The sequence below is a fragment of the Naegleria fowleri genome, assembly GCF_008403515.1.
Source record: "Naegleria fowleri strain ATCC 30894 chromosome Unknown tig22, whole genome shotgun sequence".
Lineage (NCBI taxonomy): Eukaryota > Heterolobosea > Eutetramitea > Acrasida > Naegleriidae > Naegleria > Naegleria fowleri.
This window is the reverse complement of record NW_025407954.1, coordinates 643437-658198: the sequence shown is the minus strand read 5'-3', so window position 1 is coordinate 658198 and position 14762 is coordinate 643437. Positions and strand designations below refer to the sequence as shown.

General features: G+C 37.2%; 6 protein-coding genes across 6 annotated transcripts; 1 reads left to right on the top strand and 5 right to left on the bottom strand.

Moving 5' to 3' along the window:
• Positions 1–22: 22 nt before the first annotated feature.
• On the bottom strand, positions 23–3354 carry FDP41_001195 (uncharacterized protein; the record flags this gene model as incomplete). The annotated part of the gene is made up of 2 exons (XM_044702415.1): positions 23–2829; positions 3030–3354. 2 exons carry the CDS (start codon positions 3352–3354, stop codon positions 23–25), a joined length of 3132 nt encoding a protein of 1043 aa, XP_044564755.1.
• Positions 3355–3470: 116 nt separating this feature from the next.
• Positions 3471–3950, bottom strand: FDP41_001194 (uncharacterized protein; the record flags this gene model as incomplete). The annotated part of the gene is made up of 1 exon (XM_044702404.1): positions 3471–3950. The coding sequence occupies one exon, from the start codon at positions 3948–3950 to the stop codon at positions 3471–3473; it is 480 nt and encodes a 159-aa protein (XP_044564754.1).
• A 1767-nt stretch (positions 3951–5717) lies between these two features.
• Positions 5718–7187, bottom strand: FDP41_001193 (uncharacterized protein; the record flags this gene model as incomplete). Its single annotated transcript, XM_044702393.1, has 1 exon — positions 5718–6767. One exon carries the CDS (start codon positions 6765–6767, stop codon positions 5718–5720), a length of 1050 nt encoding a protein of 349 aa, XP_044564753.1.
• An 89-nt stretch (positions 7188–7276) lies between these two features.
• Positions 7277–9020, bottom strand: FDP41_001192 (uncharacterized protein; the record flags this gene model as incomplete). The annotated part of the gene is made up of 4 exons (XM_044702382.1): positions 7277–7484; positions 7573–8194; positions 8256–8639; positions 8711–9020. 4 exons carry the CDS (start codon positions 9018–9020, stop codon positions 7277–7279), a joined length of 1524 nt encoding a protein of 507 aa, XP_044564752.1.
• Positions 9021–9885: 865 nt separating this feature from the next.
• On the top strand, positions 9886–10647 carry FDP41_001191 (uncharacterized protein; the record flags this gene model as incomplete). Its single annotated transcript, XM_044702371.1, has 1 exon — positions 9886–10647. One exon carries the CDS (start codon positions 9886–9888, stop codon positions 10645–10647), a length of 762 nt encoding a protein of 253 aa, XP_044564751.1.
• Positions 10648–10955: 308 nt separating this feature from the next.
• FDP41_001190 (uncharacterized protein) lies at positions 10956–14674 on the bottom strand (the record flags this gene model as incomplete). The annotated part of the gene is made up of 4 exons (XM_044702360.1): positions 10956–13582; positions 13656–14135; positions 14280–14465; positions 14551–14674. The coding sequence occupies 4 exons, from the start codon at positions 14672–14674 to the stop codon at positions 10956–10958; spliced, it is 3417 nt and encodes a 1138-aa protein (XP_044564750.1).
• Positions 14675–14762: the final 88 nt, after the last annotated feature.

The window sequence follows — 14762 nt, the reverse complement described above, 5'->3', positions numbered from 1 at the left end:
ATCAGTGTGATGTTGTAACATGTTAATTCCTGTCGAAGGCAGCCTGAGTGGCAGCTATTCTTCCAAATACCACGCATTCCAACAAGCTATTGCCTGCAAGTCGATTCTTTCCGTGACAACCTCCTGTCACTTCACCTGCTGCATAGAGATTGCCAATCACTTCATTGGTTTCGTGTGTTTTTCTTCGAAGTACCTGTGCGTTGGAATTAAACAAGAGTCCTCCTTGAGTGTAGTGAATGGCAGGTGTAATTCGAGCCATATAAATTGGAACTGCCTTATTTTCTTCCAAGTTGAACTTGGATGGGAATACACTCTTTCCGAATGTATCCTTAAAATTCACGTTCGACCTTCTTGAATCAACAAAGTCATCATAATCCAAAATGGTTTCTTCGAGATTGGTACAAAAAGTGAGAGAAATGTGTTCCTTCTCACATAAATCCGTCAAATTATCATACTTTCGAATAAGACCTTTTTTCACATAAAAAGAAGTCAAACTTTCACCAAAAGATGTCATAACAAAATCATTCATGATCATGTAAGCAGTCACATGAGGATAAGGTGACTCCTTTCCACAATGTTCAAAGATGGAATCTGACACTTCATCCCTCGTCCCCAATTCATTGATAAATCTCTTTCCTTCTTGATTGACAATAATAGCTCCATAACCTCTCAAAGATTCTGGAGCAAGAATGAGTGTCATTGCTGTTGGATCATTTGGATCTAGAAATGCAGTTGGATGTATTTGGATTTCTGCCATATCAATCAACGAGGCATTCACATCTCGAATAGCCATCTTGATACCATCACCATTCGCCCACATTCCATTCGTGGAAGGCAATGATGAAGTATGAGGAGCGTATTGCTTGAGGAAACCGTCTCGGTCTTGTCCATATCCGCCTGTGGTCAATATAACAGCATCCGCCATGATGTCTTGTGTGGTGTTTTCCTTAATGTTTAAAACACGAACTCCTTTAACAAGTGTTATTGGTTCAGAATTTGCAGTCGTGTTGTTGTCGTTACTGTTGCCTTGAGTTGATTTGAGTAACTCAATGGCGTTATGACCCAATTTGACTGTCACACGATCCTTCATTGAATCGGTAATAAATGCAGCAAGTTTAGAAATAATTTCTGAGCCAACATTGATTGGTTTGTCAGATTTGTTAAGACTTCTGTGAGTTCTTGGCTTTGAATGGCCTCCACATTGTGAAATAATATCCAAATTCACGCCATATTCTTGCAAAAATTGATAAGCAGCTTTTGAGTTCTTAATTAAAGTTTCTAAAAGTTTCCACGAATTTTCGGTAATTAAAATGTCTTCTCCTTCAATCTTTTTTCGATTCTTTGGATTTCTAATGATTCTTCGAGCCTCCTTGAGGGTAGAAAGAACTTTTCCTCCTGTAAATGATTTGATGGTATCGTTCCAAAAGTGAGCATAGGTATCAAATACCATAGCAAGTTTTTGGGCTTTGGTTCCAAGCGCATTCATTCCACTTGTGGCTTTTGCACTGTTTCCACCAAGGCGCATCTCCTTCTCAATTAATATGACATTTTGATCGTAGGTAGAAGCTGCCTCAATTGTGGCAGCTAATCCAGCTAATCCACCTCCCACGACTACAATTGTTTTCCTTGGTTTTTTCAAGTTCTCATTAGATTCAAACTTTAAAACATTCTTTGAAATAAATTCAATCGCTGTCTTGTAGTGTGTTTTGAACAGTTGAAAATGTGTTGTGTTTTGCACAACAGTCACAGTACATTGAGAATTCAATTCTTTTTGGCAAAATTGTTCAATGAATGCGTTCGAAGCTTGAACAGGCACAACCACATCATCACTTGACGTAGCAATAAATAGTTTTGTGTTCTTGAGTGGAGATTGTAAATCAATTTTGGAAGTTGGAAAATTCTCAGTGAAATAGTACGAATTAATTATTTCTACCATGGTGGTGAGAGTTGTGAATCTATAGGAATCAATGAGAGTGTTGTTAAAAACTTTTTTCCAGCCATTGGCTTCATCTTCAAATAAAAAGGCATCTCTTCCAAGAGGATCAAGAAGTGGTTGCATATTACTTTCCCAATAGTTGATATTTGTAATCATTCCTAGCTGTGAAAGAATTTTGTAAATTGAATACACAATATTTGTTCCAAGAGGTGGTTTGTAATTGTTCAATGAGAAAAAGAAGCGCAACGAAGATGTCCATCTCTTTTCAATTGGTTCGCTTGAATTTTGATCCTTCAAAAGTGCTTCCTTAACGCTCTCGCTATAATAACCCTGTGGAGATATAAAGGCAACATTATCAATGGTCACATCTTGCCACGTCCATTCATTGTTAACAGTAACATTGAACACACTGTTCTCATATTGCCAATATTTGTCGCTGTCTTTTGAGAGGAGAATTTTCATCAGCAAATCATTGTTGAATGTTTCTGTGAATTTTTGATGGGGAACTGCTCGAAATATTTTCTCTCCTCTTTCTTGCTTTTTTAATTGGTCTAAATAAAAGGATAACATGTACGCATGCGGCGTTCCTTGGGAGAACGCAAGCACAGAAAAACGTTTCAATCTTAATTTTCTCACTACATATAACAAATCGAGAGCTGCTGCTTCATAATAATTTACAGCAAGTGGTTCCAAATTATAAACTGGAGTACCATCTGATTGAATAGAGGAGATGACAGGACTAGTTTGACCCACTCCAGGCCGATCGACACTTAATACTCGCAATTTCTTGTCTCCTCCAAAACTTCGTATCATGTGATGATCTATTGGATGTCTCCAACGACGAGATCCTGGCATCCCATGTATTTGGAAAATTGTATAAATATTATTGTCTTCTAATTTTCATTTGGAAAAGCATTTCACAATCATCGTAAATGTGTAATAACATGAATGTCCAATTAATGTTGATCATGTTTGTCAAAAAGAATATTATTATATTATTACAATAACAACATGTATTAATCGAAAGCCAAGATTAAATAATTTCATCACCACACACAATTAAAAATTATTTAAATCATCAACATCTACATACCATCACTCACTCGTGTGGTTGAATTGATCGTTCCAATCTCATCAAAAGCTATCATTCTCAACACTTTAGGTTGTACAAGTTTTTTACTTCCTTTTCCGAGAGTCGTACCCGCAGGCATTGGCCTCTTTGGAATGGTACTCTCATCAATAATCGAGAAAAATCGTAAATCCTCATCGGAATTCAAACTCATTTCATCTAAATGTTTAGTATTGGCTGGTGGAGATCTCTCCAAAAAGAAATAAATATGAACAATCACAAAACATGAGACAAAGGTTGAAACAATGCCCAATTTGGCAAGAGTGAGCAGTGATTGCAAAAATCCCATTTTTTTAATCCATTAAGAAGAACCCATTCCACAACAACAACAACAACTATTATGGATCATCATCTATGCATGAAATAGTACTATTTTCAATAGTTTTTGAAATAATCTCAGTCATCTTATTGCAGATCCAGGAACGAGTGTTGATGATCCCATATTTTATAGTGATCTGGTGGAGCCTTTCCTTCCTCAACATAATAATATCCCTCCGCTCCGTATGCCTCTCGTAAGTGATGTCGATCCACCACTCGACAATACACCGCATGATGAAATATAAAATTATTACCCATTCCATTCAAACTTTCCCGACCGATTTCATTGAGTAATTTCCGAGCTTGTTTTTCAGTGAGATACACCTCCATCGTTTGTAGAACAATATCAATCTTTCGGGCAGTAATATCTTTCATTTGTTTGACCAACTTGATCAAGACTTGAAATTCTGCATCATTAGAAAAGGTAGGTGTTGGCGGAACATATTTAGGTGGTTGGGGTTTTACTTGAGGAATTTCCTTCTTGACGATGGTTCTGTGACAAGAGGAACAATAGCCTTCAAATTGATCATTTCCAAAGAAACCGCAATTGGCTTTGCATTGGGACATTTTTTTCAACTTTGGAATTGAAATTTCAATTTTGTCGCACTAGAGATTACCAGTCCCTCTGGGAATTGGCTTGATCAAGCGAAGGTGCAAGGAAAATGATGTTTTGTAAACTTCTGTTCTAATTTGTATTCATTTTCCAGAGTAGTGTTAGTTCACAGTTCAACTTCGTCTTCCAAGAACAACAAATTTTTTTTATGATTCTTTGAATTTGTGGATCATTTGTTCAATCTTTTGCTTCGTTTCAGCACTTAATTTTTCCAACATAGAGGGATGGTTTCGTTAGTATTCCATCAAACGCAAGGTTTCCAACATTCCTCTGTCAACTCCTTCTTTTTGATATTCATCACATGATTTGAAAGATTTTCTCCTGACATGACATTTCGTCACGTATTGATACATTTCCAAACTTTCTGCATGGGTTTTACAAATAGGACATTCTTTGAGTGTGTCTGAAGGTTTAAACTTGGAAGGAACATTAAGAAAGATATTCTTCTCATTGAAATCCAATTTTGAGATTCTTTGACATTTGACACTGCCACATCCACATCATTGTCAAGATTCATTAATTCCTCATCAAGAGCCTTTTCTCCAACCACCACTCACCACCTGCGAATGGATGTGCATAAAGAACACACTCCTGACACACAGCAATGGTAACATGGAATGAATTGAAAAGTTGGTTCATTCTCTTGACAAATCACACAGACAGAACTCTTCAGATCGGAAGGAGTGTGATAAATGTTATTGATGACGAAAGGAATCGAACAATGAGAATGTTTGGTGTTTGACGGAATGTTTGTGCTTTGCTTCCTCTCAATCTAAGGAAAGGAGAGCTCACAACTATTCGAATGATCATTGTGAGATGATTTGGAAATATGTTCACACACAAACACACAGTGAGACAGACACTTAAACAACTTACCTCTGCCTCAAGAGAATTCAATTCTTCTTGTAATGATTTTTTACGATTCATTAACTGCTGCAAATTCATCTAGGCGATCGACAAGGAACGAAGTGGTGATGGACTAAAAGTATTCAGGAAGGAACTACCATTGCTTTGAGGAATGTTTCTCATCACACGAGATGCAACAATTTCCTCGACAGAAATGCTCGCTGTTTCTAGAATGACTAAAACAAACTTGATGAAAAAGAAAAGTTGGAAAACAAGATACAATACATATCTGAATCCAGAAAATTCAATCTGATATGAATATATAATGTACATGATGAGAAAATCGGATGGAAATGAAAACCACAAGAGTAGATATTGGAAGAATGTGAAATAACCACTCAATAACAAGGTAAGATTTGGAAAGAAGGCGTAAAAGAAGAGCTTCCAATAGGGAACGTATGAAGTTCTTTCGGTCTCTGTGTGAACGATCTCTTCTCCCATCAAGAAGGATTTGAAGATTACAAAAAATGTGAACAGAGTGATGGGATTTAGAAGGATGGAGATTAGTTCGATCTTTCGGTTGCGTTGATCAAGCTCTGAGCGACGTATACCCTGAAGGGAAAAGAGCGAGTCCTCCTTTACCATAAGATGAGGTATCATCAAGTGCAACATTTTTTGTGGGTGAGAAAGAATAGTTGACAAGAGAAATCATCATGCTCTGTGAATCAAACAATAATTGGGAATTAATTGTTACTCGTGAGGATGAAATTGTAGGATCCAATTTGTTCTTTGATGCCATCATTTCGTGATTCATGTATTCAATACAACGCAAGAAAAGGTTGCAAGGTCTCCACATAATTATCTCGATCATTTAATTAAATGTTCTCCATTTCTGAGAGAGCTGCCAGAGTTGTACCACAATACTTTGAAACATTCTCATTGAATGGAGAGTTGAGATGATCCTTATACAATACAGGTGCCTGATTTCCAATTCCAAATGAATAAGGTTGTACTCCAAAAGTGAAATTAGCTCCTGACGGATAACTCAACACAACCTTCTCTGGTGCATGCATCGGGTTACATGCTAACACGTTATGAGACCACAAGGGTTGAGTGACTAAATTTGTGATAAATTCTGGAGTGCAGTGCATGAGTTTGATGCATTGATTGAATGGGCTGGTACGCAAAACGCTAGTACTTGTTTTTGTTAAAGGATTGAATCCTGTTTTGTGATGTTTGATTTTCTTGATAAACGTTCCATATTTGAATTCATTGGGAAAATCTGCCCATCTCACTCCAACTTTTTTTTCTATCATTTCCACAACCTCTCCTGCTGAAAGGTTGTCCATTTTCGTTTGATCAAAATATTTACTTCCCAATATGGTCTTGCTATTTCTGACACAATCGTGTTGTCTCCATAAAATATATTCTACAGCATGAGATATCGAAGGTACTTGGTAGACACGACCATCAAAGTGCCCATCAATGTAACCATCAAGAAGTTTTTGTCGAGTCTCTCTTCTAAGCTCTAGATCTGATGGTTTGAGAATCTTTTTGGAATGAGATTTCAAATGCTTACTATCGTATTCAATTCTCTTTTCAAAACTTTCATAATTATTTGCCAATAGTTTGCGGAGGTAGTGATTAAATCCTACCGTCATAAAACTAGTACATATACTGACTAGTTTTTGTATACGACCATTATAGAGGCTAGGATATGAAAGGCTTTTTTCGTTTTTGGAAGCGAATAACATTGTAATTTCATCGGAACATATGTAAATCAATGTAGGAGCAAGGGTAATTCCTTTCGTACAAAAATCTCGTACAGCAAGCATCATGGCCCAATGAATATTGGCATCAAATGGTTTTTCAAATATATCTGCATTTGAAGTGAATGATTTAAAGTGAAATCCATCAAATCTCATAATTATGGGTTGCTTGTCAAGTATCTCAAAATTAACTTTAGGTTCATATTGAGCCTCTATATACTTGAGTCTGTCGGAAATCGCTCGGAAATCAATAGCATCTGTTTCATCATCTCCCAAAGTCGCTTGCCTGGTATTTCTATTTGTTGAGGCATCTTCATCATTTTGTCGGAAACTAAAATTTCTATGTGTTGTTGTTGATCCGAATATATGGTGGTGGTTATTGTGGTTATTGTGGTTGTTGTTTTCCACAAATAATGTTTTTCCATTGGTGCAAAAATTTCGTAATGGGAGAGAAGATAATAAATTCGTTCGGTTCGTAGTAACAGTTGTGAAGGTAGTAGCAATCATGCTTGTCAGGACTTGTTTTGTTGTTAAATGTTTCACCCGATTGTAATGAAGAAAATTGAATTTGTGCATTTTTTTTGTTTCCAAAAATGATTGATTTTTTTATGGATGTTATCAACACAAATGACGACCCTCAAATCATCATCATTCATTGAGGATCATCATCGATAACGATTGGTGTTGGGTTGATATTGAGAAAGATTAGCATATCCTTCAGAAGTGGCTAGGACATTTTGTTGTTCCTTTCCAAGTTTGGAGGTCTTACAGACTGGACACTTGAAATTAGAGTCAAATTTCTTCCAGGCATTAAGACATTCCTCATGCACATTGTGTCCACACACCAAACAAAAGTCTGTCTTTTCTTTTCCACTTTTGAATTCTTCGTAACAAATTGGGCAGTGAGCTATAATGAGTGTTTTTCTCTGACTACCAATTTAAAATTATTACTTTCACATACCTTTGCTTCAAGGCTCTTTGGATACGATCCAAAATTTTTGAGCTACATTGAGAGACAAATCTAGATTTTCTTTTTTCTCCCGAACTCTCGGCTAATTGCATAAGTGTGTTGTCAGCAAGTGTTTGCTCCGAATTGGTTGGTTGAGAAGGTATTGAAGAAGATTGTGACGGAAAAGGAGATGATTGCGACAATGGAGTAAACGGAGATCCAATGGGAGAACCAAAAGGTGATCCTAATGGTGATGAGGCCGGAGTGGTAGCCGTAAGAGGTGACGATGAAACATTGTGTGCAGTCTGAGAGGATTCTGTTTTGGCTTCCTTTTCTTTCTTTTTGGATTTTCGAGGTGTCTTGGTGGGAGTTGAAGGAGGTGTTGAATGGTCCACAAATGTGAATTCTGTTTTCGTGGGTGTTGACCCACTCGTCGAAGGAGTAGAAATAACTGCATTCCCATTATTATTAGAAGATGAAGTTGGTGTTGAGGCTGTAGAATTGCTTGGGGATTCTTTCGCTTTCTTAGCTGCTTCCTTTTCCAATTTTCGTTGTTTTCTTGCAATTTCTGCATTATGTAACGACATTGGCCCAGCAGGTGATGTCAGTAAAAGAGATGCAAAAGGTGCACTTGCTGTAATGGGAGGAGAGAAGAGAGTTGGTGATTGTTCTTGTGATGATAAATTTTGTGGAACTCTGTTGTGCCTGATGCATGGTTGTCATAAATGAAACTGGATCAATACCATGTTGCTGAGCTGCAAGAGTAACTGCAGAGGGAAGATTATTTGCAAGACTTGTCTGAAAAACTCCTCCTTGCTGTTGTGATGGTAGTGTTGATGATGATGGCGGTGTACTTGGGGGTGACATGCAATTTTGAGCTAATTGGTTGTTGCCACCTGAATGATGATTAAGACTTGGGCTGTTTTGTTTTGTGTTGAGCTTTTTTGGTGGTGTCATGGTTGATGAAGACGATGCTCCAACAAACTCCACATCATCGTCCACATCCAACACTTCGACAGATTCTTCTTTCACAAATTCCGAATGAGATCGTTTAAGAGTATTGGAAGGAGGAGTAGTGGCTGGTGTTGTCAGTCGTGAAGAAGTCGTTGATGATGAACTTGAAGAGTTTCTTCTTGAAAACCAACACCACTGGAGGTTAGTGGTGGAGGACTCATTGTATTATTATTATTGAATGAAGAATTGTTTTGTTGTTGTTGTGGTTGTGTTATCACTGGTCCACCCGATGAGGATGATGAGGCTAATGATGATGATGAGGAAGTATTAAATTGGTTGAGCCGCAACACCCGAACGAGAGAAGCTAATTGCTGCGTGGAGAAATCTTCCAAACCTTTCGTGATATTAAATTCTCGTTTAAAACTTCCATAAATGACCGATCCACAATGGAGAGTTCTTGGTGGTGGTTGAGGAGGAGGAGGAGGGTGAAGAAGAAGCACCAACATTTGGATTCGGGTGATTCATCATGATGAAAACAAAAACCGTTACAAACAGATTTAAATATTTTTTGAATTAAAATTTTTAAATGTGTTTTCAAGAAAAAAAATTATGTTTTCATCGTCAATGATGATTCTTGCACTGTTTTCCGTTGTGGCAGCTTGAAGAACAACTTTGATTTGCTTTTTGCATGGACAACTCCTTTGACAATTACCCTTCCAAGTACACATACCAACGACTCCATTGCCAGCAAGTCTATCAACGAATCGTGAATCAGTAGAAAGACGATCAGTAGAAACAAAGTCTGGAGTTTGTATTTTTGGTTTTGATTGAATGTTGTGTTGTGGTGGGTCGGGAACGACCATTGTTATTTTCAAGGGTGTATCGAGTTTAGAGGTGTAATTAATGTATTTGTTATGGATATAGCTTTCGATTCTGCTAAAGGAAGCTCGGCAGACCCAATTTCCTGATGATATATTTAGAGATGTTTATGCTGTTGCATATAGAGCTCCTGTTTCAGTTAACTGGTATGCTACACCCCAATTTCCAGGTGAATGGGTCGAATTGCAAACACTACAAGTGAAGCCATTCCGAGCAGCTTTTGTTGTTGTTGCTGAATGAAGAATCATCTATCGATTGTTTTTTTTATGAATTAAGTGTAACGGTTTTCATTGGCGGCAAATGAGAAATTAAGATAATTAATCTTTTGACGTCTGTTCTTTCGGTTCTTTCTCATGATCCACTTCACCCCAGCACTGATCAGCACTGATCAGCACTGATTGGATCTCCTTATTAATAAAGCTGATCTTTGCCTCGGAGTTTATTTGTAGACCGTGACCCGCCAACGTTTTATTTAGTGGTTTGCACAAAAAAATGTATCGAGGTGATCGAAGGATTGGTTCCATCACGAACCCCTTTGCGAAAGTGAAACACTTTTCATCATCCAATATTAATACTTCTCCAGATCCCAATCGGATCACATGGGATGATTTAATGACCGATGAATATTTTAATGCGGTGAAAGAGGAATACACTTCTAGCAAGCATCAGCCTTTCCATGAACAACCATTGGGTTTCAATCCGAATGAGCCAATCGTTTGGATCGATATTGAAACATCGGGACTTGATATCAACAAGGACAAAATCTTGGAAATTTCTTGCGTGATTACTGACAGTAATTTAAATTTAATTTCGGAACATGAGAGTATGGTCATTAATTATCCTGAAGAATTTATTAACAAGAATTTCTCAGAGTGGTGTAAGAAACAACACATGTTGAGCGGTCTTACTGATGATGTTCGTACATCCACATTGACCATCAAAGATGCCGAAATTAATTTGGTCAAGTTTTTGAATCGTTTCACTAGGAAATTACAAACTAATTTAGCAGGAAATTCAATTCACTTTGATAAGCAATTTTTGCAGAAAGAGATGCCACTCGTAGACTCTATTTTTCCTCACAGACTTATTGATGTGAGCAGTTTTGGAGAGTTATGTAAGCGTTGGAATCCTCAACTCTATGCTCAGAGGCCAGCCAAAGTAAAGTTGCATCGTTCCAGAGCAGATATTTATGAAAGCATTCGAGAAATGATGTTTTATAGAAAGTATATCTTTTCCAATTTACTAAGAAAGTAGTACTAGATGTTTCCTTTGACAATAATGGTTTGGACAACACAAATAAAGCAAGAGGGTTTGATGTCAAAACCATTAGATGCACTGTGTTTAATTTCATCTCATAAATACACTACAAAATATTTTGTAGTAAAAACACAAACATGCAACTATTAGTAAAGGTAGAAAGTGACTTGAACACCGTTTTTGGTTTTGCGTTGTTGCTTGTAGCATTAATTGTCTGAAGATGGATAACATATAGGTCAAAGATCACCATCATATATGTTGACATTTACAATTCATGCACTGCTGTAATGATCCGTTTTTAAGCATTACTCTTTGTTTTGGTTATTTCTAGCACGTTGAGTTTTTCTCTTATCTTTTCTCAAGTATGGATGTCTATACCTGGATGCAATAAATCTTTGATCCACTTCTAATCTTCTCTCAATTTCCTTATCATAAATAGATACAACTTGTTCTTCTCCAGCAACAAAGCTCATTAGTGACGAAAATGTTGAAGTCACTTTGGTCGTGTTGACCGATGATAATGATGTATATCCTCTACCAGATGCTGGAATTGGTGAAGAAGGAGAGTCAACATTCGTATCGGTCACTTCCATTTCGAGAGTGTCCTGAGAGGTCAAGAGGTCATCTTGGAACTGATTGCTAGAATTGAGTGAAACCACTAACATGTCCATTTCTGCCTTGGACATTCGTGATCGTGCAAAACGAACGATCAAATAAAATATAAACATGGTTGGTAAATAGAAGAGCCATGTGGACCACAATGTTGCGAGTGTGGGGATCATGAAAATTAATAAAATAGGATAAACAGAGAGGTAGTAGACTAATTGGTCTGCAGTGATTCTCATAATCGTGCCATCACTATCTGGTGCTTTCTCATAGAAATACATGATGAGGTACTTGTCCATAAAATAGGTCACAATTAAATAGAACAATCCAAAGAGGAACATTAAGGGAACGGCACTTCCGTAAATAAGAGTAAGCATCATGATTGCTGTTTTCACACCAATGTTCGCATCGTAATCGAAAGGTAGACGTTCCAATTCCTTTCTTCCATTTCCATTGTCACTAAATCTGTATTTGATCATCATGACGATGAAAATAAAAGAATATTCGAGAGTCTTGGCAATAGAACATAATGCCATAATAAGTGTCGCAACTTCAGTACCAATATAATTGAAAAAGTATGCATAATTGTTGAATGGAAAGTAAGCATTCATTGCAACTCCCCAAACGGCCTTCACCCATCTCACAAAGAATGGAAATGCAGCAATCGATAAACAAATGAAAAACATGGATTTCCTTAATACAGTCTTTCTTCGTGAGGTTCTTGATGGATGTCTCTCAAAATCGGTCAAAACTTCGATGATAGGTTTGACAATTTCGTTGGCGAGCGAAATAACTTCTGGTAGTAAATCTGCCAGTGCCATCAATATTAAGGCAGCCGTATCAGCACCAATAATAGAATCAGATGGGACGGCATAATCTTTGATTTGTGAAATATTCTGACCCTTATACCAATAGTACCATGAAACAGTTGTCATGAGCGAGTAAATAACCAGCAACACAACAGTAATAATGAAAGATGAGGTTACCGATCGGAACCAACGATTGGTGCTCGAGACATTCAAGTTTTCAAATAAAATATCGTCCGCTTCTGGTGCTCGCTCAATACCACCGTATGGCCAACCTGCTGGAATGCAGCACCACCAAGGAATTGAAAAACCACAACAACAAGGAATGTCACGATGTTCATTGAGACACTTTTTTGCTGCCTCCATTGAAGAAAAGGTGACGAATGCATAACCGGTTCCATGAAGCGTGCGTGAGGGATTCGTCCGCAAGTCGTGAATCTTTTTGTTGATTTCATCAAGAGCCTTTGAGTAATGATCGATGGCGTCAACTTTTGATCCTAAAATCCCTAAAAAGCCACGAATTTTGATGGTTGGACGACGAGATGTTTTTTCGTATTGTTTTTCAGCACCTCTTAGCAAAATTTCAATTTCTTCTTTTTTCTCATCTAGTTCGCTCAATTCATTCAAATCGAGCGCAACATGAGCATCTACTACATTGTTTTCGCCATATCTTCGCTTGAAATCTTCCAAGATTCGTTTTCTATCTCTGATATTCTTTGATACTCCATTTACCATAACAGTGTATAAACTTCCAATGTTGTTTCTTGATTTTATCAATTGTCGACTTAATCGATGAAGCCCGTAGATAAAAACGAGGCCAATGATTGGAAATGAGATTGTGACCAAAAAGAATACATAAATCTTGTCGTTCTGCTTAATGTTCATCTGTGCAATGGTAGTAGAAGAAAAGTCACCAAACGAAACATTATTATCGGTAGTGGATAGATAGGTTGGCAACAGGAATCCACATGCAATTACTCCACAAACAAATAAATAAATTATTAAATACTTGCTGAACCACAAGTAATAATATACATCCGTTCCACATTGCTGAACTAGTTGCGTGTCAGATGCGAAAAATATGGATTTGAGAATGGTAAGCGGATTGTAGAATCGAGAGGCATGTTGTAATCTACTCTTTAGGTCTGTGAATTTCTCTTCATCGGCAACCTCTTCATCGTTTGAAAAGGAATTGGTCTCACGATGATTGACGGGTTTTTTAAAAGGTGTTTCTCCAAAGAAGTTTCTTCTGTGTTTATAAATTAGAAAATCTTCATACTCCTTCTTTTTCTTCTTGTAGTCGTCTTTGTCTTTTCCTATTGCTGAAAATTCTGCATGAATATCATCATAGTAGTGATCTTCTGCTTCATCAACAAGTAAAAGGCCTCTATTATGTTTTGTGATTGCAAATTTGTTGACGCAGCACAATGATGGAATTGAGAGAATAATGATGCAAAGAATCACAAGTGGCAATCCAACAAAAACATGGGGACCGGAGAATGAAAATTTGTAATCCGGATCTAAGGTGATATTGAACGAGTTCGATGTTTAAAAAACGATTAAATATCAGTGTAATTGGTAATTGAAACATACCGATATACACGTCATAAGTGGTCGTGTTAAATGAACATTGATAGGAGTATGAGGAGGCTGATTTTGACGTGTCATTAATATTTTCAACTCTTCTAATCACAGAAAATCCAATTCTATAATATCGATTTGGCTCTTGCACAGCAGTAGAAATATCTGCAAATTTGATTAAACGGTATTGATTGAATGATTGCTCCGTGTTACTGTCATCTTGATACTTGATCAATGTTTTATGGTCGGTATGAAAATTGTATGAAAAGAACAATCCAGGTTTTTTGCTGATTTCTGGATTTCCGTCACTTCTCGATTGCAACGTCGATACATAGAATGCGCCTACTGCAAAATTGCGCTTGGAGGAGTCATATAAATCGTACACATATTGGAATGGATCTTGCTTGCTTGATAACAAGCCCACAATGGGTTGTTGTGTCATGGGGACGACGAAATTTCGTAGAACCTTTTCAGATGACCTCAATACCTCAACTGTTTTGTTCAATATTAACAAAATAATATAATGGTAGATCATACGTTATTAATCAATGGTCCAAATATAACAATTTCAAGTTCAGTAAATGATTATCAAACGAAAGATATGAATGTTCCACGAAGATTCTATATCAACCATACCTCTAAATGAAGGACAATCTTGCACTTGAGTAATAATTCCTCGTTGACAATGTTCTGGAATTGCCTCAACGTTTTGAAACCCAGCATCGGGTACATCGTGCGAAACAAACCAAGTCACATTGAAGGGTTGTCTCGATATGCACTCCTCCACAGAGGATGCACAAAATTGTTCCAAAGCACACCACACTGAGTTTCCAAAGAGAATTCAAAAGATGGCGTATTAAGATCTCCTTTAAGTGCCAAATTGATCGGACAAGCACCAACTACAAACCTTTCTTGTTTCCAATACAATTCACACATGATGGCTCTATAAAATTAGTAAATTCATCAAGATTTTGATTTTGAGCGTGTGGTGTGATTTTTCTCGGACTCTTCATCACTTTTGCCGAGACCATAGATGATGAGAAAGGCTCATCACGACTGATCAGCAGATTCATACTCAACAACACAATCAACAACAAAAGGAAGAGTCCATCTTTAAAA